The 22,159-nt window shown below is 58.7% G+C and overlaps 2 protein-coding genes across 2 annotated transcripts; one reads left to right on the top strand and one right to left on the bottom strand.

Moving 5' to 3' along the window:
• Nucleotides 1-6,764: 6,764 nt before the first annotated feature.
• On the top strand, nucleotides 6,765-9,072 carry THITE_2143328 (uncharacterized protein; the record flags this gene model as incomplete). Its single annotated transcript, XM_003651938.1, has 3 exons — nucleotides 6,765-7,771; nucleotides 7,820-8,053; nucleotides 8,259-9,072. The coding sequence occupies 3 exons, from the start codon at nucleotides 6,765-6,767 to the stop codon at nucleotides 9,070-9,072; spliced, it is 2,055 nt and encodes a 684-aa protein (XP_003651986.1).
• Nucleotides 9,073-13,058: 3,986 nt separating this feature from the next.
• THITE_2112819 (uncharacterized protein) lies at nucleotides 13,059-15,895 on the bottom strand. The gene is made up of 3 exons (XM_003651937.1): nucleotides 15,509-15,895; nucleotides 14,035-15,450; nucleotides 13,059-13,978 (listed from the first exon to the last, which is right to left on the bottom strand). The coding sequence occupies exons 1-3, from the start codon at nucleotides 15,811-15,813 to the stop codon at nucleotides 13,099-13,101; spliced, it is 2,601 nt and encodes an 866-aa protein (XP_003651985.1). The 5' UTR covers nucleotides 15,814-15,895; the 3' UTR covers nucleotides 13,059-13,098.
• Between the last annotated feature and the right edge of the window lie 6,264 nt (nucleotides 15,896-22,159).

Here is a 22,159-nt window from a genome sequence, read left to right as displayed (position 1 = left end):
CAAGATGGGTTGCCTCCCGTCACGGAAGGAGTTCGTCGCTGCAGCGGGAGTTCCTGCCGCGGGAGTTCGTCGAATGACCCCGTGCCAAAAAGCAGAGGGAAATTCCGACGCACTTCTGATATGCAACCCCATTCGTCCCCGAGATGTTTTGCAGAGTTCGAAAGATGTAATTTCAGTGGGACTCAACTTTATTCCATTACAGGGTTGGGGAACAAACCTCCTTTTTGTCAACCCCTGGCTGGGGGCACCCGATGCCACTCTTCCCAGGGTCAGTACCGAGTTATGGCGCGACAAGGCCGCGAGCTGCCACGGCCATTTTCTTGGCACCGGGACATATTACTAATTGGAGGGAACAGGAGTGAACAAACAATTCTCTGTTCAGCTACATTTCTCCGCACTTCGCAGCAAGTTGCGTCAGCTCCGTCGGCTGCTCGCCGTGCCGTCGGACGGTCTCTAGATCCACTGCTGTCACCAGGAGCTGGAGGTCGAGGCTGTGTCGGGCTCGCAACAAGTCGCTTCGAGCCAAAGAGCAGTTGCCCCACGAGACGACTGGTCCCCTCTCACTGGGAAGCTGCATATCCAGAGAGGCACTGACCGGTCCCGCCCGCCTACGTGTCGAAAGCAGATCGCGAATCGAATCACTATTGGTCGCCTCACCTGGGGTGCGCACTGTTTTGCAAGAGGAGGAGCGGTTGCTTTTGCTGTTCAGTTGAAGGTTTCCGTCAACGAGGCGTGTCGTGCGGCAGCCCTGCCGCCGCGGATCCCGTCGATGTGCCGTGACGGCACAACGGCCCACTCAAGGCGCGGGGAGGAAAAGAAACTTGAGAAGCGGAGTGGTCTAATGATCCGAGGCGAGATGGTGACAAGTGGGCCGCTGGCAGCAAACGCCAAACATGTGATGCGAAGTAGGGCATGACGCACCGGCGCCAACCGGCAAGGGGTAGTCAAGCCCTGCGGGGGGATCAACCTCTCAGCCTTGAAGCCCAACGCTTCCAGGTCTAACTAGTATTGATGCCGTGGCGCACACCGAACGGCGTCTTCACTTCCGTGCTGACACTCGCTGCACCTTTCCGCCAGACTTTGGCTGTCACAGAGCCAACTGCTCTGCCAACTGTTTCAGTCACCGTTCTTTCTCTCAGAGCCCCTGAGAGGTGCTTGTATGGCCCTTCCTTGGCCGTGCCAACCGGGAGACGGTGCAATTTTGAGCGCGCTGGCGGCATTCAGACTTTCTTTCTCCCTCCTACACCAGTCACGACGCTTCTTGTTTCCGTCTCCTGGCGGTGACGAGAACAGTTTCCCGAAGTAGTCCCGAGGCGAGCCGCGAGCGAGATCTCCCTGGCTGTGCGCGTCAGAAAATGGAGGCTCAACTTATGCAAACGCCCCCCTTTGTTCTCTGGCCGCACCCCCTGGTCCCCTTGGTTATCTTATCGAGGTCACACATTTGTGCCCGCCCACAAGCAGCGAACACAGCAATCGAGCGTTGTGAAGCCATGGGTCCCCAAGCTCTTGCTTTCTCCCAGAAAGGCCTCGGCCATTATTCGGCAAAACGCCGAGTGTTCGGGAGCTTGCAGACGCCCGCGTATGCAGCTCAAAGGAGGGACCCATTGTCATCCAGCCGAATCTGTCCTCCATCATGCAATCGCCCGACGGGAGGCTTGTGCAGAAAGGAAAGGTGAGCGGGCAGTGGTGAGCGGCTCCGGTATCACCCGTTTTTTTGATGATGCGTCCTGCCAGCGATGTTCTGCCTAGTTCAAGGTGTGCGGATGCCACGTCAACAGCCTACCTAGGTAAGGTACCTTAGTCAATCTCCTTGGCAGCAATTTGGCCGATGTCATTGGATGTCATTGGACGCTCACCCCGAGCTCACCCCGCGAAAAAGTGGCCTGATTGTCGAGCTATCGTGAGAACAGTTGGTTGCGAAGCTGAACATACGGCTCAGTGAGTTGAGAGGATGGGCCTGTGGCCATCGCTGCATGCTGAAGGGCGCGCGCTGCCACAGGGCGGCGCATACAAACTTGGCTTGGCGGATCGCTCGCTGACCCCTGGGCACAGACAGGATGCAATCGTTCGGAGATGGCTGGCTCGACGGTGACCCTCCGAAAGAAGCGCCGCCAGGTGTGGGTGCTTTGGTTATTCCCGTAGCGGCGTCTTCCCGGAGCGGCCTCTTTCCGGAGCGGCCTCCGCTGCCATCTGGTTGGCTGCCATGCATCGAGTAAACGGGGTTGTCTCACATCCCACGCGACCTAAGCCGAAACATGCCTATGCGGTAGACAAGCAGTGCCAATTCGAGATGCAAAGCGAGGTATGCTCGTTGGCGCAATGCCTGCACTGCCACCACCCTGCGCAGCGGGCATTGGGCAGGTATGTACCCTACCCACGCAGTCATGCAGAGCAGCATATCCGGGTCGCACAGGGAAAAAAAAAAAAAAAAAAAAAAAAAAAAAACTGGGTGGCTCGTTCTGGTGTAGTGTAGTGTACTCGCGCCGTGCGTAACCCCCGCGGGAAAGGCTGCCAAGCTCACGCCAACCTCACAAGCCTGCGGTACGCATGACGGAATACGAACAGGGCCTCTAGCCACATACGGGCCTGGCTGCACTCCGGAGCACACAAAAGGTTCTCTGCACGACCCCGGGCTGCCCAGGGCCACCAATTGAATGGGAGTCGCGCCTCGTATGCTGCCTCTTCTCTCCCTCTCTCACCAGTTAGTGTCGATTGCCGTTGGCGGACGCGAGGAACCTGAAGCAGACGGGTTTAAGGGCTCAGGTGCCGAGCGAGGGAAGAAACGTCGCAGCAAGCTTCGCTTTCAGGTCGGGGCTTTCCGCTTAGGGACTGGGCAAGCATGGGGTAATGGGATACAGGGATGCTGGCCGATCCATCGTGGGTCGACCTCTCCGTTTCGACAAGATTCCAGCTGTGTAACTCGCGCTCATGACATGTGGGCCTACGCAGTACACCTACACTAGGGGAGGGGCGAGTGAGAAAGGCTTGTTCCACGGCGCGGAGCGGTGACAATCCGGGGGCGTGGTGTGTGCTTCGAGTAATCCGTAGAGGACAGTAGAGTATCCGTACCGGGTACGGCATCAATCAGAAACCGGCCGAGTTTCGTTTCGCGGTGTTTTAGCCTAACATCAGCCTCCTATGTACCTCACGAAACCCGGGTCTCTGTCGTGGTTGTCAAGCGGACACGCTGAGGCCAATCCATGGATGTGAGTCTCGACGGGGCTTGTTGAAGTGCGGGGCCCCCACGCTCGGGGAAGCGCCTGCCAACCACCAAACGATGGAACTTTGACACGGGCATGAGTGTATACTTACAACGTGAACCTTACACTAACGTCAGCAGTCGCACTGTATGTATCGCCGTACGGATAGTGTGGTGGTGCACAGAACTGTTGCCAGCATGTCCTTTTCGTTAGCGATCATTTAGTAGTGGGAACCCCGGATCGGAAGTCTTGAGGTGGCACGGGTTGTGCGCTGGACAGGGTCCTTGCACAACTCTCACCCCGATGGTCGCAGCCAAAATGGGATGCCATCGCGACTGGGTCAGTCTTGGAGTTTTGGAAAAAATATTGCCGGGTCTGTGTGTGCCTTCCCACGTTGCACACGCACAAGGCCAACCGTGTCCCTGTTCTCGAACCGCGACGGCAATATCCACTCACCTGTGTACACTACTGTGTGAAGAGGTGACAGGGGAGAGGGGTGGGAACTGCCGCAAGAGGCGTGATCGTATGGAGGCTGTCTCCACTGACTCCTGACAGGGGCGCGGTGGGCCCATCGCGCATTTGGATCTCTTGAGCTTAACCGAGCCATTGGTGACAGAGTGGAGCAGCAACCCCATGACGCCCCACGGCCGCCAGCGACACGGGTGGCATCGGCCGGCGAGCCAATCTGGCCGTAAAATGCCGGAGCTAATCTTGAACGGGTGCACGACCGGGGTTCCCAACAGCATCTCGGGGGTTACGGGCAAAGCCGAGAATCGGGCCCGCAGCGCACAGCAGCCCAATCCCGCGTGTCCGGCATGGCCCCGCGTCGCTCGCATGGTCGTGAAACAGGAAACGTCTCTGTCAACGAACAAGTGGGGAGCTGCGCCAGACAGGGGAGCTCATTGACCATTGAGGAAGCAACACACAGCAGACACCTCACAGAAGGGCATGCAGTGTCCAATCACTCGGCCCGTCTGCCAATCAACGCTCCGGACTTGGCCGAAACGAGTGCTTGGACGCGTGAGCGAGGAGGGTGGGGGGATGGGTGAGTGGATTCTCCATACACGACGCGGACACGGCAGGGGCTGTTCAGGGGCAGCGACGACTGACTGATTCAACATCAATCACGACCGAAAAAAGTGCCGTCCAACGAAAGGCCGTGGTAGATCGGCCCGGAAAGGAATGGGGCGTTGGTTGGAAAGTGAGGCAGTGCGGGAGCTACGGCAGTCAGGTAACGCCGCGAGACGCCGACGGCTCGCCAATGCGCGAGGAGCGCATGGGCGAAAGCTTCGCGACTGCGCAGTAGCACATATCGGTGGGTTGGGGATGTGACATGCACCATTATCATGGTCGCACAAAAAATTTCGCCACCCGCAAGCGCACAGTGTTGCACAAGAGTGACAATGTGCTCTGTTCCTGGGAGTGTCCTCCTTCAGAGCGATAGTGCCCCAAGGTCAGGTAGGGCCAGAACATTACCTATGTCTAAACGCTGACCGTTGCGTCCGTTAACGTGCCCCGTCTAACCTTGTTTAAATAAGCTGTTTACCTGGTACCTATTGCGGCAAAAATAAAAGCAGAGGGAGTGGCGAAGTGTTGAGGGGATCCATTGACCCTCGTCCGCTGCCCAGCGGAACTCTGCCACCCCCGGCCATCCTCATTGCTGTATTCCGCGCTTGGGCGTCCGGATAGTGTACATGTACACCACAGTGGTTCCCGGGACTGGAGTGCTGGGGCCCCTTGGCCAGCCAGGACACCGCACCCAAGCTCTCCACGAGTAGCGCCGATGAGGTGGTGCCGATTTCCCTATCGTGCATTCATTGCTTGTATGCAGTGTTCCAGGACTGGCATGTGGGACCAGGAACCTCCGTGGAAGGACACCGTACCCGAGCTGCTCGACTCTGCCCCACAGGAAGCCGAGATCCCTGCAGGGTAGTGTGGCTCGGCCTACTGTGTACTCTCTTTGTACTAGCGGTGGTGTAATATACATACATTACATACGATATATACGGATAGAATACAGGTATTTACAGCCAGACCAACCGCTTGTTGCTGCATCTATTGGCCCATCCGCCCGACGAATCCCACGGATCCGTTGAATTAACGAACGAAACCACCGGCCCTCACAGCGACCTGACTAGCTCAGTATTCTGTTATGTGCCATTGCAGAACCAGCGACGGCCTAATACAGATTAATTATTGTCGCACCAGTTCGGATGAACGATCGCTCTGTCAGATTGTGGGGTGTTTCGCGGCCCGCTGATTCGCGGCCCACCGATTTCGAAACCGGAATCTGCTGGAACCTGCGCCTCGATCACAGGCAAGGCGAGCCACCTGGAACACCGTGGACCCTGCCCGTCGCCCCAAGAATACCTTACATAGGTGGCGCTGAGGCGGCTCTCATTCTGCCCGGCTCCCGGCACCCACAGTCCAGATTCAGGTAGGTATGTAGTGCATCCGTACGAGAGTGTAGGTTGGCTCAAACCCCGGGGTCTCAGAGCGGTGACGCCGACCGGGCAGCCGGGACAGCCTCATTCTCCTTATTCCTCGGTAATGCTTGGTGATAGGTAGCGTTACGTCAACGTCCGCCGTCCTTGCGTCGCTCAAAGACGGGTGCGAGCCCGGGCGCTGAGCGGGCCACATGCCTTGCCCAATGATGAGTGCAGAGATCTTGCGTAGCTTAAAGAGAAGGAAGCCGAAAAACCGGGCCCCGATTGTCGAATCTTACACAGTAAAAGAAACGTGCGAGTAACAACAGCATCGGGTCACGCAGCTGGTTGGGGGTAATCTTGTGGACCGAGTTTTTTCACCCCCCTCGACCCTCGCAAGAAGAGGAGACCCCCTCCGTCAGTGCGCTCATTGCCCAACGGTCTTCCAGGAGATTGCGGGTCGCGAAGCTGCCCGCCCACTGCACCCCGTCAACTCTCGGAGAATTCTCGTGCTAATCAGCCCAGATGCCCCTGTTCCCTCGGCCGAGCATGGTTGCTGTCCCGGATCAACCTGCTGCCTTGCTCACAATTGCGCGGAGGAGGGGACCGAGGACGGGTGTGCCGTTTGGTCCGCTGTCCCTTGCCCCCGTTTCTGATGACTTGGCCGAGAGAGAGAGTGGCGCGCGGTTCGATCTGCACGCGCCCCCAAATTGAGACATACCGCGTGGACCCTGCCACGCTACCCAGGGGCGGTCTGAGACCGAGTCTGCACCATTCACTGCGTGTTACTTGTTCTTGTAAAGAGCGCAGCCCGTAAGGTGGCGATTCCCCTTCCCCAGTATGCTTACCCACGAGCTGGTCGATTTAAAGAGGTCCTTCGCCCGTACGGCTCGGCTGTGTGGTACATATACTGCGCAGTCGTCTTCTCTGACCAGAATGTCATGATCAGAGCTTCGCTTGCCCCGTGAGATTGAACGTCAACTCTCAGACACACTTTCATCTCATTCCTTGCTCAGCCGCATTCCGGCTTGTCTTGAGCGGTAACGCGGCTTACCACCATACAACAGCACGGCCCCGGTTGTCTCGGAACAAGCACCGCCAGCTCCAGGCAGAGGTCTCACACCCACGGACAAGAGCAATGCCGGTCCTGTCCAAGCCGTCCCAGCCCCGTCGCCGTGCACTCGGCGACGACGCCCCGAAACCGGCCAAGCTCGAGTGTGCCCCGGAGCTCCAGCTCGACGACGACCACCCTGCCGCACCTTCGTGCCCTCCCGTCTTCACGCCAACCAACGCCAATCTCTGGGCCCAATGCTGGGCGACCGACACCGCAACCCCTCTTGAGCACCACGATTTCTTCCGCATCTGCGAGTGCCCGCCCCAGAAAGTGCGCTCTGGCACCCACTCATCCGAGCACCGCGCCCCTGTCACCTCCCATGATGAGCTCAACCATCTCTCCTCTCGCCCTTACTCCCTCCGGGTCTCCGACCCCGCCGACTTCGCGTCGGCGTGGGAGACGTCCATCATCCCGCTGCTCACCGACCTGCTGCAGAAGCTCTGCACGTGCGACTTCGCCGTCGACGTGCACAACTTCCCCGAGATGTCAAGCGACGCGGTGCCGCGGGTGATCTACATCACGCTGTCGGGCGGGAGCGACGCCGACACTTCCGACCTGGAGCAATCCATCAGCGCCGAGCTGCGGCGGCTCGTGCCGGACCGGTTCAACCCCGTGTACCTCAAGTTCCGCAGGGGCGTGATGCGCCGGTCGTGGTGGGGCACGCAGGGCGAACGGGACTTCGTGTGCGAGCCCAAGAACGTGACCTTCCGGGACCGGCCGGTCATCGGCATGTCGATCGGCCCGGTCAAGGTCGAGGACGCGGCGTCGCTGGGCGGGTTCGTCCGGTGCGGCGCCACCCTGTACGCGATGAGCGCGTTCCACGCATTTGAGGATTCGCTAAAGACCTGCCAGCTGCAGGTGTGCCACCCGGCAACGCCCGACCTCGAGCGGATCGTGCCCCAAGATCCGCGGGCAAAACCGTACAGCATCGGGACGCTAGCCATGTGGTCGGCGCCCGGCACGTTCCGGCCGTCGCTGACTTTCCAGGGCACAAACTTCCCGAGAGAGCTGACCTTGGTGGAGATGGACTGGTGTCTGATCGGGCCCGTGGACGGAACAAACGTGCTCTCGATGCCGAGCTTTCGCATGGATCGCGCCTTTGCTGTGGAGCATGCGGCCGCAGTCGAAGGCAACACGGAGGTGTACGCCCTGGCCCGAACCAGCGGCTATTCGCTCGGCTTCACATCCGATGTTCCGGGCCTGCAGAGAATCAGCGGCCAGTTGAGGAGGGAATGGACCGTGCGACAGTACGCACCTTTTGCACCTACGAAGGATGGCCACGTCGATCCGCCCTGGCAGACGCTCAAGCAGTGGTAGGTGCGATCCGAGACGTGCATCCTTCGTCACCGCCCAGGGAGAAGATTCCTGCCCCCTTTGTCATCCTTCTCTGCCTCTGACTCTCCGGTTCTCCTTCTCTGGCTTTCCTTCTGTCGTCTCCACTGCTCGACCCTCTTCGCTTCTGCTCCTCCACCAAACCTTGTTTGGCCACAGTCAGAATGGCTGACACTCTTGTTTCAGGGTGACAAGCGGCATCGGCGTCCCGGGCGACTCCGGGGCGTGGCTGATCCGGCGGTCCGACAACGCTCTGATGGGCCTCATCTGGGGACGAAACCACGATCAGGGCGATCCCATCGAGCGCGTCCGCCTCACGTATTTCACCCCGATCGTCGACGTCCTGGTCGACGTGCAGGAGAAGCTGACGGGCGACGACCGTGCGACTCTCCCTGCGTACTCGGCCGGCGACTTGGCGCGGAATGTCGACGTCCGCGGTTCGCACGAAGTGGTGCAGCTGGACGTGTCCGGAGACCCGTGGACCACCCACACGCGGGACGCAATTCGCCAGCATCGCCAGAATCAAGCGGACCTGATCCGCGGGCGCTTTCCGGGCCACGAGCCCCCGGTCCCAGAGCTAGAGATCGAGGAAGACGAAGAGGCCGAGGAAGCTCCGCCAGCAGATGATCGACAGACAGCGCGTCCGTCAACTGCTGCGTCTTCGGTAAACTCCGTCCTTGCGGCAAGTGCGCCCACGACCCCGCCACGGAGCGCTAGTAGCGGTTCCATGGCCGGGTTGGACGCCGATGCCCAGCTCTTGCTGGGAATGCAGCTTACCCCGGCCTCTGACCAGTCGATGCCAGGGCTCTCGAGCTCATCTTCAATCAACTCTGGATGGAGCACGGCAGACGAGACTTCCGAGGTGGCGTCTGCAGGCGTCCGGGTCGTCGGCGAGGACGCTGAGATCGCGGATGTTGAGGAGCCTATCCGGGTCAAGGCTTCTTTCACCCCGAGATACCCGGGGCTTCTGGCGCTCAATCATGCGCCCCTGCCCTTATGAGTCGGGGTCTGTGGGCGTGGCAATGGACCGCGGAGCGTGACGGCCTTCAGTTGACCGTTATTTCCGAGCTGAATCATCATCCACGTCAGCACGCGAACGCGGGGGCATCGTCCGCACCGAACGCCGACGCCGTGGCGATGGCCCCCAACCCTCTCGCTCTCCCTCTTTCCCTCCCTCTCTCTCGGATGCCTCGGATCAGGCAGGGGCGGAGATGGCACGTAAGCCGCAAGCCTGACCCGAGAAAACGTATCCCGCGCGGGAAGCAGCGGCTCACCGACTGCGGGTATGAGTGGATGTTGTTTCGTTGATTGGGCGAGGTTGAAGGCCGAGGGTGTCGCAAAGCATTAGGGTGGGATGACTGGATGGTCGAAGTCCACACTAAACCTTCTGCGTCTCAACTTGCACCACAAGTCCAACTCGTGACCGCTCGCAGGTGGGTGACAGCAGAAGGCGTCCAGACGACAGGCAAGCAGATTGCGAGCCCCGGCGCCCAGCTCCCACAAGGCCAGCTGGGATCAGCGCGAAACTTGCTCAACGCGAGTCGTTTGCCCAGTCTAGCCCGGGCAATCTGCCTTGACGCACGAGGGCGGCCCTCCTCCAGCCTCCCATCCTTTCCGGACATCCGTCGGCTGCTTGTAGGTCAGTTTGCGGGGAACTGGACCCGGTAGTGGAAGGCGCATCGTCCACCTGCACAACGATTGGGAAACCGTTGTCTGTTTTGCGGGGGGCTCTCTGTCAGGTTGTCGCAAGCGGTGCATCATGTCATAGAGATGCTCGGTTCCGGTTGGACCACGCTGTTCTCTTTTGATCATGAACCTTGACCCGCGTTGTTGTGAGTGAAGTGCCGCTCGGGCCGGGAAGAAGTGAGGCGGCAGCTGAAGTTAGGTAGGTTCCCCGCCTCTGTCTGCAAGCCATCCTGTCATCAGGCAACAGTCGAAATTTCGAGTTTGATTGGCTGCCACTGGCCTGCTGCCGCTGGCTCGCTCCCTCAGGCAGCCACGCCCGAGTAAAGTGTTCCTTCACCAGGCCTGGGCTCGCCGCTCTAAGGGTGCGGAGCAGGTTGGGATGACGTCAGGTCAGACGAGTGGAACGCAAACATGTGAGGTTCTCGCCATTCACCGAAGGGAGGGTGCAGGAACTGCGCGGAGAGGACCTCCAGCATTTGAAAGCACCTCCACTCCATGGAATGTGTCACGGCAGGCAGGCGAGGCTTGTAGGGCTGAGTCTGTCTTCGTGTCCCTCGTGGGGTCAGATGGGCGAGCGCCGGACCAAGGCAACCCATGGGGGAAATCTTGGGCCGTGGAGAAGCGGAGAGACACATCAGAAGGGCAACAGCGGCGATTGGTCCCCGTGGGTAAGGCACACTACCTAATGTAAGACACGCGATTATGAGTGAATCTCGCTTCTTGAGCGACGGAACCAACCGGACTTGGAACTCAAGCGGGCGTCAGCACGTGGGTTCTCGGAGAAATTTGTTCCTGAAAGACACCCGTGCTTCACGAGTTCAGCAGCCCAGTGAAGCTTACTCGAAACAGGAGGTGGCTGCGAGAGCGGCCCGTCTCACCGAGGAGACTCTCCGGATGAGAACGGGTTAGTGGACTGAAACAAGGCGGCCATCGGAGCAGTTTCTGCTTCGCATCCTCACAGTGCTCACTAATAATAATTGTCGGAACGCCGATGGCGTTGGCAGCCGCCACGGACATGCCACGCCGAACACGCCACGCCGAAAGGCGTCTGCTCGGTGAAAGTTCCAGAAGCATGAACAGTTTTGGCAGCGTTTCAGCACAAAGGATATCCTTCAAGCGGCAAGAGGATCGCCGCATGAGGGGGAAGTGAGCCTTCCGTGAGCCTTCCCCCTTGAATATCAAATCTCCATTGCCTTGTGCTCCGCCTCCATTTCACCGCACACCGAACGAGGCCCGGGTGCCTCTCAGCAGCCAAATCTCCAGGGCATCTTCACGAACGGCTGTGCCTCCAGTGATGCGTTGCACCCAGTTTCAGCCGCCGGCCGCCTAATTCAACCTTCCCCGGCCGATGACTCGACAGCCTAGCCGGAGTCACCCCGTCCATGGAAAGCCTCGCTCTGACACCAATCAAACCGAGATAGACAGATTACTGTACTGGAGACCGAGACTGCCTTTTCCGCTCCTCGGGCGTCGGATTTGTTACTGAGCGCCCAGCGACGCGGCTATGCGAATCAGCCAGTGAATTTGTTATCAAGTGAATCATCAAACTAGCTTCCCGGGGAAGCATGAAACTGCACGCCGCTCACAGGCAGCAGCCCTCCGTGTTGCCTCGTCTTGGCCGTCCCGCGCCGGTTCCCAACAAGCCACACCGCGATAAGGCAGCCATCGCCCGGAGTGTGAGTGTGGGGGCCGAATAACCGGGCAGGTAGTGTATGGGATCATCTCTTCTGTTTCCGTGGAGGGCAAGGACCTTTTCCGGGCCGTCCCTTCGCTACGCCATCTACACTAGCCTCTTATCTGATCCGCAACCTCGCCGGAAGTCAAAATCAAACCACCATCAACATATCTCATTTTCATCCCCACAGCCACCGACGCCACGACAAGAAAAACAACGACGAAATTGGGACCAAAAAGAAACCCACAACTACCAAAAACACCATAACCCCCAATCCCTCGCCGTTTTTACACTACCTCCCCCATCAGCAGTCGGCAGGCGCCCGGGCAGAAACGGGCGCCACCCGCGCCCAGGGCTGCTCCACCCGCCGCTTTTCCTGCGCGCACGTGTATCAGAACCAGGGCCGGCGACGCGGGCAGCATTGACGTCAAGAACGGTGGCGTGGGGTTTCAAATGTCTTATGATTTCAAAACGGAACAGGAAATCTTAATGGAACACAAATCATTCATTGGCTTGCCTGAGTCGGTCACCGAAGGCTTTGTTGTTTAAGGTTCGGGACATCGACATTCGGGCCGGACGCGTGGGGATAGAGCTCATGAGGGCGAGGGGTGAGCGCGGGATGGTTTCCAGGCTGGTAGTAGCTGTTTGTTGCCTTGTTAATTCTTTGCTTTTTTTCTTTCTCGACCGCTGCTTCTTCCTCTTCCACTGCGTGAAGATTTGAGTGTGCGTGGTGTGTCTGATTATCAAGGACCCGTCTGAGAGACTAAGCAGAGCTAGCTGGCTTGAAGCTGGATCATGCCCTCGCCGGGATGGATACGCATCGCAGAGCTGGGAACATCTGGCTTCAACATCGCCCGGGAAGTGCGTGTTTTCAAATCTTGATTTCATTTTCGATAGTCGTGACAGAAACCATCTGTTCCCGCAGCTGTTGAAACCTCTCACTGCATCACCTAGCTAGCTGATGAAGTATAGTCTCTCCTTGTGCAACATGGTCCATAGCGCTACTCGCATCCATAGCAGTCGCTCCATGCTCAAGCTATTAGGATCAATCTCGAGAGGACATCACCAATGGGACCGCCACCGACTCCAGCTTAAATTACCAACGCAAATTGACTTTTGAATTCCAAGAAATTGCTACCCATCTATGGAGAAGTCAGGCTTAGCGACCGCTGTCCGCGATGCAGAAATCGCTTTATCAATCCAGGGCTCTGGCTCCTCAATCCAGGGCTCCTTCCGCTGCGCATGGCCCGGCATTGCTGGTGGGCCCTCCAATACCTCCCGTGTCCTTCCCAGGGCCAGACGGATGGCCAAGCGTGTTTGAACCAGCCGTGGATCCAAGGCTGCTCTCTGTTCACCCTTCTTGTCTCCTGTTCGGCAGCGCCGCGCCATCGCCCTGTGCACGCGGTGGTGTTGAGGCAGCAACGGCGGCCGTGCCCAGTGGCCGGCGACCGAGCGCTCATCCTTGGGTGTCTGGTCCACGTTATGGGCCCGAACAATCCACTGCGGCGTCACGAGCAGACTGCCAGAAGGAAGTGGCAGGCCTCGGCGGCCACATCTGCAGCCCCGACAACTCTCGGTCGTGCTGAGCGACCGGGCAGGGTGTCGCAGTCGGGTTCTGCCTGTGCGGTGTCCCCTTCCTCGAACTTCCGGAATTGGGCATCCGGTTCAGGCAACCGCGCCGGCGTCGGGCAGCTCCCCACAATCAAAGCTCTCCGCGGGCTTTGATTGTGGGGAGCTGCCTGACGCGGGCGTTGGGGGCAAGGGCCCCGGCACTTCCAAATCCAGATCTACCTCATACTCCGGGCTGACACCGAACCGTCCGGTCTCCTGGTCAAACCGCAGCCACCGGCCGCCCTCTCTCTCGGCAATGCGACGTCCAAGCCACACCACCCGTTCCTTCCGCTCCTCGATCATCGATGGGACCTCGAAATACTTGTCGTCGTCATCGATCTTCTCCTCGGTCGAGAACCAGCCGTCGGGGAAGTAGCTCTCCACGAACGGGAATCCCCGAAGGGCGAAATCTTCAGGCAGGGGCCGCCGCTTCGGCGCGCGCGGCCGAGGCTCCCCAAAGGCCCCCTCGTTCCTCTCCTCCTCCTCCTGCGTCTCCTTCCAGCCCGGAAACATTGCACCACTTTCCAGAAGGCGAACCAAAGCCTGTGAAACGTTTTGAGATGAACCAATCAACGTATTGAGCATGAATGCCGTCAACTTCCAGGGGAAGTGGGGCGCCACATGGGCCATCGCCTCCGGGCAGAACGTGAGATGGTGGATGAAGACGAGGGTGACGTGGATGAAGGGAAGGGTGTTCGGGTCGCCGAAGCGGCGGCAGACGATGTCGTAGGTGCTCTTGAAGAGTCTGCGGGCGTTGGGGAACTGCTTGCTGGCATCAACTTGGGGCAAGGGGACTTCGGAGCCGGAGTCTTGCATCGGCTGATCCTGAGATTCGGGATCCTTGGGCCGAGCAATCTTGAGAGCTTGGGCAATTGGGTTGGTCTCATCGCCGTAGCCGAGGATCGCGCAGATGTTGGCGATGCCAATGTGGTACCTGGCGTGAACAATCAATCGCTGTACAAGGTCTAGGAACCTAGCATTCTTACGTACCCTGATTCGAGCCATCGACGAGTTGAACGATTAATGTGATTGTCAATCAACTGGAGAAACTGGGTAATGGATGGCTCCAAGTCCTCCTCCTGCTTCCCGCTAAACAAAATGCCGTGGGTCCTCACAAAGTAGAGCTCAGCGGGCGGGAGCCGGGCCTGTTGCGGGTTTGGAGTCCGAGACATGATGGGCTCAAACAGAGTCATGATGCTCTCCCGGGCAGATGGGAAAGGCATCTCCACGCACAGCGACTTGGCGTAGTAGTAGAGCTGCTGCTGCGCGTTGGGACGGGCAAGGATGGCCAAGTGATGGTAGAGGCGCCCTGTTGTTGGAGACTTGTCGGAGGCCCGGGAGTACCAGTGACGGCTCACTGAAGTCCAGACTTCTCGGTCCCGAATGTCGTCATCCTCAATGGCCATGCGGTAGCGGCCAAGGTCGCCCAGGCACTCGATCCACGTATCCTCGAACGCAGGCACCGTCTCGTATAGCAACGCCATCATCGAGTAGGCCATGTAGATAAAGGTAAGCATGTGGTCCAGACTGGCTGGCAGCCGGTGCCTCAGGAGCTCGAGGAAGCTGTGAATGCCGTGCCGCCACATCCGCGCAGGCATGGCATACTTTGCGGCCAACCTTCTCAGCGCCGGGCTTGCGGAAGGGTGCTGGGACGCGAGGAAGAAGTCGTGGTGTTCGTGGAGCAAGGTGCGATGTAGGGCGATAAGAGCCTGCCATTGGTCGTTGTTGAGCTTGCCGGAGGGGCCAGTTTGGGGACCTTGAGCGTTGTTGTTGAGCTTGCTGGCCGGATCGTGTTGAGAACTCTGGTTGTTGTCCACCTCGATGCACTTGCTCTCGACCATCACCAGGCCAGCATAGATGCCCTTGACCTCTGCCACCAGCTGCTCCTGAGAGATTGGGCGGGTTTCGGGCTCCTTGATCATCTCGATAGACTCATCATCCGCGGGCGAGGTCGGTGCAGCCCGGGCCGGGAGCGTGTGGGACTGGCGGTGGCTCTTGGGAGCCGAGCCTGAGAATTGCCGTTGGCGTTGATATGTCGCAACATTGGATTTGTCGTACGGGCGCAGAGGGGGAGCGGTAGTGTCGTCGCTGGTCCATAGCCTGCCCTTTTGGTACGTGCCCCGGTCGAACTCATCCACGCCGATGCCGATGCCCGGGTGAACTCCGGCGCGAGCCTTGGACCGCTTCGGCGGGGACACGCTCCTGGACCTGGACCCCTCCCTCTTGGGAGTGGGGCTCTTGCTTGGGCGGTCATCGGGGACAGCTGCCGAAGAGTCGGGCCCGACGGCCTTTCTCCGGCTAGAGGGACGGGGAGGGTGCGGCTGGACGCCCTCACCGGCGGCAGCCGCTTTTGGGGCCCTCGGACTGGCCAGCGGGCTGTGAGCGCCAAGTTTACTGCCCCCGTCCCTGGTAGGCGTTAGTGACGGCGTCTTCCAAGAGAAAGAGAGCAAGGCATAGAACAGACCTGTCACCTGACGACTGCGCAGCCTCCCATTGCTCCTGGATCCACGCGGCCTTTTCCGCTTGCGTGGTCTTTTCTTCAAGCAACTCAGCGTGGAAATCTGCGAGGTGTTTCTCAAAGCCCATGCGACCGGGTTCTGCGTTGCCATTCTGGAGATCGGGCTGGTCTGGAACAGCAGTCGCAGTCGCCGTCGCCGTCGCCGTCGTTTGAGGGCTAGAAATCGCGATTGCCTGGCGGCACAGCGGACAAACTTTGGGCTTCCGTGATGCTCGCCTCAGATGCGCGTTCCACTTTTTGTCGAGATCCATTGCTCGCAGCAGCAAATCCTCCTATTGCAGAGGGCAGCGAGTCTGAGTCTGTCGCTCCAATATCTCGCGCGCGGGCTGGAGCAGTGCGATGGGCCCGGTGTGTTCCGGCGGTGCGGGGTCGACCAGCTCCAATTGACTCAGCAGTGCCTGGGAAGGGTACAAGATCAAGGGAGTCCACGGTGATTGCCGTAACTTCGGGATTGCCGTAATATAAGTTCCTTGAGGAGACTGCCACGACGGTTTCGAGATGCTCCTTGCGGTTCGCCCACTTGGTTCGCGTACTTGATCAAGTCAGGTACGTACCTCGGCACTTGAGGGAGTTGCGGCCCGGATTCTTAAAGCGGCGAGGCCGGTGAAGTGGGGGCCCAATGAAACCGTGTTGGTTGCCTTACGGGACCCATCCTGTAGTTCGCGGACCACCGCAGAGCCTCATCCAAACCCCCGTCTCAGGCCCATGCCCGCCCCCAAGTTTCTTCGAGTTTGGAACACAACTGCCAGCGCTTTCAGGTTGGTTGTTATATAATTACTGTATACACCGAACTTGCTCTTTGCTTCGCCTCAGTCTTACCTGTTGTTTGCCCAGCTGACTGCCTTTGCGGAGCTGCCTCAGCCAGCCGTTCAAAGAAGTGCCTCCGCCGACAGCGCTCTGGTGGTGATGGCCAGTCCGTCTCTGTCAAACAGTCCAGCTCCTGAATGCGGCTGGGGGCTTTCCGTCATAACTCTGCACTGAGCAACGCAGAAAAGACTTGTGCAACGGGAGGGAGAGCCCTATGTCCCCTCGAAACGAAGGGACCAGGCGGCCCAGTCACTGTCGTGGATGTCGGCTTCGCCCTGCCAGCAATTCGGACCTGGCCTTGCAGCCCGGCCAAGTGCCGGCGCGGCGAGCCTTTGGCTACCTACCTTCGAAAAGAGATTGCTGTGCGTCGCTTGGGTCCCAAGAGGCAAGAAGAATGGAGTCAATGAACAGAGCACCTAGGGAGCAAGGTCCACGCGCTCCAATGGTCATGGGTTTTTCACGTTCGCGGTTGGCCTCGGTCAAGTGGAACCGTCCGACTGACCCAGTCAATTAATGTGCCGCCGCTGGCCTGACGTCTTACAAAGAGTTAGCAATGGAGGGTATGCAGCCTCCTGGGGAAGGAGCTGGTTTGAGGAGCCTATTCAACCACGAGGAACCAGCTCTCATTCGCCGCGGGTTTCTATTGTTACACGGTCCAGCTTATTGAGGCCCGGCCTCGCTCCAGTGGCGGGTGGTGGCGAAATGCTACCCACCATTCGCCCCTGTGGCTGCTCGTCACGAGCTGAGAAGCCGCCATCATGAGGACATTTGCCTCCAGTCAGCAACTTTCTTCCCTGGTCAATTATTTTTTCCCAAAGCTGCCTCAGTCTCCCGAGTGGCTAGGTCTCTTCGTCTTCAGTTTTCCAATCACTGATGAACTCAATGAACTTGGCGCCGATCTCTGGCTGGACTACGCGGCACGGCGGAGTTGACTGGCAAAGGCGAAGTCAAGTGGGAGGGAGCATACCACACCGCAGTTAACCTTGACACAGCTCACGGTATGTGGCGGCTTCGAGAACTGAGCTGTGGCGAAACTGACGACGACTCCAGCGAGCTCTTGTGCCCCGTCCTTTGATCGATTGCCGGCAAGGCTCCTAACCTCGACTCGACGACGACGCAAGCAGCTTTCCCAACAGGAAACATGTCGAGATGGAATTCGTCGATGTCACTCCATGAGATATCGGGCCGCCCAGAGGAGGCAGGGTTGCCTTGTTTCGACAGCGTCCACTCCCAAGCATGATTCGCTGAGCGGTCCATCTTCACAAGGGCTGTACTCTCGGAGACCGATGATCTCGAACGGGCTAGCACGAATGTTGACCAGTCAACACAAGGCGAGGCGGTGAACGGGGAGCGGCATTGCCAATCAATTCCCTCAGCGAGCCGAAAACATGCCATCGAGCTGTCCAATGTGTGGTGGCATCTCATTTGTGCGCTTTTAGGCACCAAATTCCTGGCGACGATGTTCTTCGTCAACCTGATGTTGCGGAGCCTCTCTCTCCGGCGCGTGACTCAGCGGCACTTCTGCCTCGCCTTGTGGACGTTGCCAGGTCGAGATATTGGGGCTTGAGAAGACTGTCGACTTTCGGTGAGAGGGCATGTTCCGCCTAGCGATCGACGGCTCGAACTTAAGGCAGCTTCGTGGCTGGAAGTTCCAGGCTCGTCCCCGATGGAATGCCGTGTGTGGATGACTCTACGCGGCTCAGATGCGGCACATGCTGACGTTCACGGAACAGGGAGCAATAGGCACCCGTGGGACCAAAACCTGTTTCTCCCCGCTGACTGGCCGTGGCAAGGTTTCGCGAACGGTCTAAGTCACACCAGGCGGTTCATACCGGCCAATTGGTGTTTACTGCGTTCCAATGACACGAAGCGCTTCCGGGGCGCGACTGGCCGCCCGACGTTCCGCCGCGATGAGGCACACCAGCCCAGGGCAGCAGACTTCCACCACGGCTTCGCTATCCGTTGACTTGATGTCATTGGGGACCGGCAATGTTGGTTCACAGGGACACAACAATGTCGACTGGGCACGGTCTCCCTCTGTTGCCTGCCGCTGATCCCCTGTCGACACGGGTGCCTGCTGGTGGCGCTTCTCCGCCTTTCGCATCGCGAAGCTCCGCTGCTGCGATGGGAAAGCCGGTGCGGCTGAGGAGAGTGTTTGCTCCCGATTCTCCCTCGCTGGCCTGGAAGGGGCCCTTCATTGAGAATGCATCTGTGCCTTCTGCCACTTGCGGTGAGGCAACAGCAAGGTGTCGCCTATCGTGCAAGTGCATGAGCCTCCCGGAGACCAGCTCAACTGTCTGCAGCCCTGCTCAGCCTGGGCGCGCTCATCTCTGACCTGGAATTGTTTGCCTCCCACAGCGGACGCCTTGGCTGATGGGAGTTCTTGCAGGACAGTGGTTTGGATCGCCCAATGCTTGAAGGGTGATATCAAGTTCCCACGGTGGCCGCTGCGAGTCTTCTGATATGGTTGGATTGTGGCAGTTCAAAGTGTCAAAATGACCTGTGCCTTCCGAGTGCTGTCGGGCATCTTCAGGGACTCCAGCAAATCTGCGAACAACCCTACTTGTCGCTCAACTGCAATCCCTGGCAGGTCATCGGAGAATTTAGACCAATTGCACACTCATCCGCGACTCGGAGACCGTGCCGGCTTCCGGAGCTGCATGTTTGAGAATAGAAAACCCTGGCGATCCTGGTCCGTTCAATCAGATGACAGCCGGCCCCTTCACCGCTCACCTCAACCACCCGTTCGATTTCCCCCCACCGTAGCCTGAAGAAAGTTGAGCTGTCCAGCGCAGCGCAGACTGCGTCCACGACCAGGAATGTCTTTCAATAGTTTGATCACCGCCATCTCTCGATGGTTTCCAAACAGTCATCCCTTGCGACGTCGCTGCGGCTTTCCTTTTCTGCGCTTTCCGGCAAAACGTCGCTGCTTTTTGCTCTCTGTCCCCCCACCTTAGAGACAACGCTGGCAGGGAAGGAGCTGCGGGTCGCATCTGCAATGACACCCGATGGACGACCTCCTGTGTCCAGTCCGAAGGCCCACGTCATCAAGATATCTGCTGTCAAGCAAGCCCCTCATTGTCGTGTAGTGGAGTGTAGTGGCCGGAGAAGCGACGGAAGAGCAGCCTGCGACTTTCCGGGGTTATGTTTTGAGTTCCTGGGAGTAACTCTCCAGATGAGTTATGTATAGCACACGCACTTCGAACGTATTCCTAATATAGTAATTCAGTCCATTGTGGAGCACTTTCACTGACCCGTCGCTCGCCTTGCGGTTCGCCTCGATTACCAGGCGCCACGCAGCGGTGTACGGAATAGATTATCCACCTCTTTTGCGCAGTGCTTGCGGACAGCTGGTACATTTATAGTTGGCGCACTTTTATTAGTGGAAAAACTCTTTGTTTGCTTGTCATGGGAGATTCGCATTCTCCGGGTTCGAGCCGCTGCGAAGCTTCAACGCCAACCCTCTCCAAACTTTCTTCCCTCGTCCGCTGATCTGAGTCAACTATTGTGGTTGCCTTCGTTTGCGCCCACAAAGTTTAATCCCGCGGATGTCCTGTTTAGGTGGGACTGTGCCCTTCCGTCGATGCAAACGAAATTCAACTGCAACCTGCCTTGCCAACCGGCATCAACCCACTGTCACCTCCCGTCCACACCGACATCATCGCCCGGGACACCTTGAAGCTGCTGGCTCGCTGCCGTGCTCGGGCGCGTCCAGCGCAGTTTCGTTTTTGTGTTTTGCGGCTGTACCCGACCGTGCGCTGTCTTACCTGACGGGCAACCGCAAGCCCCTCTAATTGTGAGGCCGACACTTGGGCCTCGTCACCCGTCCGCGAGGCGCGGGAAGGACTTGGGGATGAGATCATCTCTGAGTTGGGGGAAGGTATCACAATCGTGACACCGATGCGCGGCTGGTCGGGTAGGTTGTTTGGTTTCATCCGATGTCAGAGAGTTTCATCTCGCAAGGCTGCGAGACAATTGCGTCCGTGCCAAGTGATTGTCTCATTTTCTCTTCCCGTCTGGGTGCCTTGCCTGCCTTTCTGCTTGCCAATCAACCCTTGACGTCACCCCGCAATACCGCAGCACCGGGCATTGTATTCCATAGATGCAGGGCGAATCACACGAACTCGTCACAATATTAATGGGAGAGAAAAGTGACAAAACCGATTCACTATCCCACCAATTTTAACTATCGTTTCCATGCGGCTCAGCCGGGCGTCTGCTGTGCGACCCCAAGCTGCTCGATCTGAAACCTCCGGCATCGACCGGCATTCTCCACTCCACTCGCCCGCCCGGCGGCTGAAGGGGCTGCCGAAAGGCAAAGTGGGGATCTTCGTTGCCCGGTGAAGAAGAGCGGCTGAAAGGCTTGAATTGATAGACTCCTGGTGGGTTGGTGGGATGGTTGCTTGGCTGCCTGAACCAGCCAACGGTGACGGGACCCTAGTGAAAATACCCATTCTCCACTGTAGCCCGTCGTACCTCCATTCCAACACCGGCAGCGATATTCTCCATTCTTCCTGTCACCCCAGGTACGCCCAGAGCACAGGCCGCCCGCCGAGGCGAAGGCAGCACAAGGCAACCTTAAAACCTTCACAGTACACTAGTGAAGGGCCTCCACAAGTTAACCCACCGTGCCGTCAACCTCGGCATATCGACCGAACAAGCTTGCTGCGTGTGTACACAGTAGTGTACACGAGGGCTGGGAGGCGGGGAACCTTTGCTTCGGGCTCGTTGGAGACGAGGTGCCTGCAGGATCGATCGGCTCGCGAACCATCTCCATGCATACCTACCTTGTCAAGCGGTCGCGCTGCAGCGGCATGCCCCGGCTGGCGGACTGAACCGAACCTGTTAGCAGGTAGGTAGCTGACGTTACCTTAACTAGGTACGCAACCATGGTTAATGGCGACCAACAAACGGGAGAACGAAGGACGAAGGCGGACAGTGGTATTCCGTAATTGAAGCATCAACGCAATTCGGCCGGTCGCATCAACAACGCCGCAGATCGAATATTCATAAAGGTACCTTATGTAAGGAAGGTGCTCACGACTGCCTGCACATTATGTAATTCGCAGATGTATGGATGGGTGGGGTACCAGGGGGCTCCACATGCACCTACGGTAGGTAGTTTTAGTTGCCCCCTCTCCTGCGGCAGGATGGCACGCAGGCGCGCGTGCAGGCGGGCACGCAGGATGGCACCCAGGATGGCACGCAGATGGCTGGGCAGGATGGCACCCAGGATGGCACGCAGGTGGGCACGGGTTGCTCGGTGAAATCTGTTGGTTGCCTCGTTCCACTCAGATTTCGCTGATGCCTTGCCCACTCAATGGAATTCTGGGCCTCTGGCCAATTCGATTGCCGCGCGGCTTATGTTTACGATTAAATCCCGCGCTTTCGGCCGGGCGGATCAGCGAGGTAGTGTTTGAGCGCGGGCCCGCCGGGCGATGACGACCACTCCACGGCTGGAACACGAGCTCAAGATGAATCAAAGGTCTGTGAGCCGACACCTATCAACTGAGACGAGGCCTCCAGCAGGCATCAGCCGCGAAGTGCGTGGGTCGACGCGTCGCCACCCGGTCACGCGTCGCGGCCGCTGTCTCGTACCACCTCCGACCTTGTCTGCCCACACCGGGGGCCTCATGGGGCTCCTGGCATTTGAAAGGCGGCGGCCGACCTCAGTCAGCGGCTCTGAGCGGCCCTCACCGGCCCGAGAAATGCTCGGCTGACCGAGCAGAAGTGCCCCGGTCAGCCGGTTCCGCGGCCAGGCCAAGCGTCAATGAGTGCCACTCGATCTCC

This window comes from Thermothielavioides terrestris, chromosome 2 (assembly GCF_000226115.1).
Source record: "Thermothielavioides terrestris NRRL 8126 chromosome 2, complete sequence".
In the NCBI taxonomy this organism is placed as follows: Eukaryota; Fungi; Ascomycota; class Sordariomycetes; order Sordariales; family Chaetomiaceae; genus Thermothielavioides; species Thermothielavioides terrestris.
Note: the sequence above shows the minus strand (reverse complement) of the source record. Positions and strands in the feature narration are given on the sequence as shown.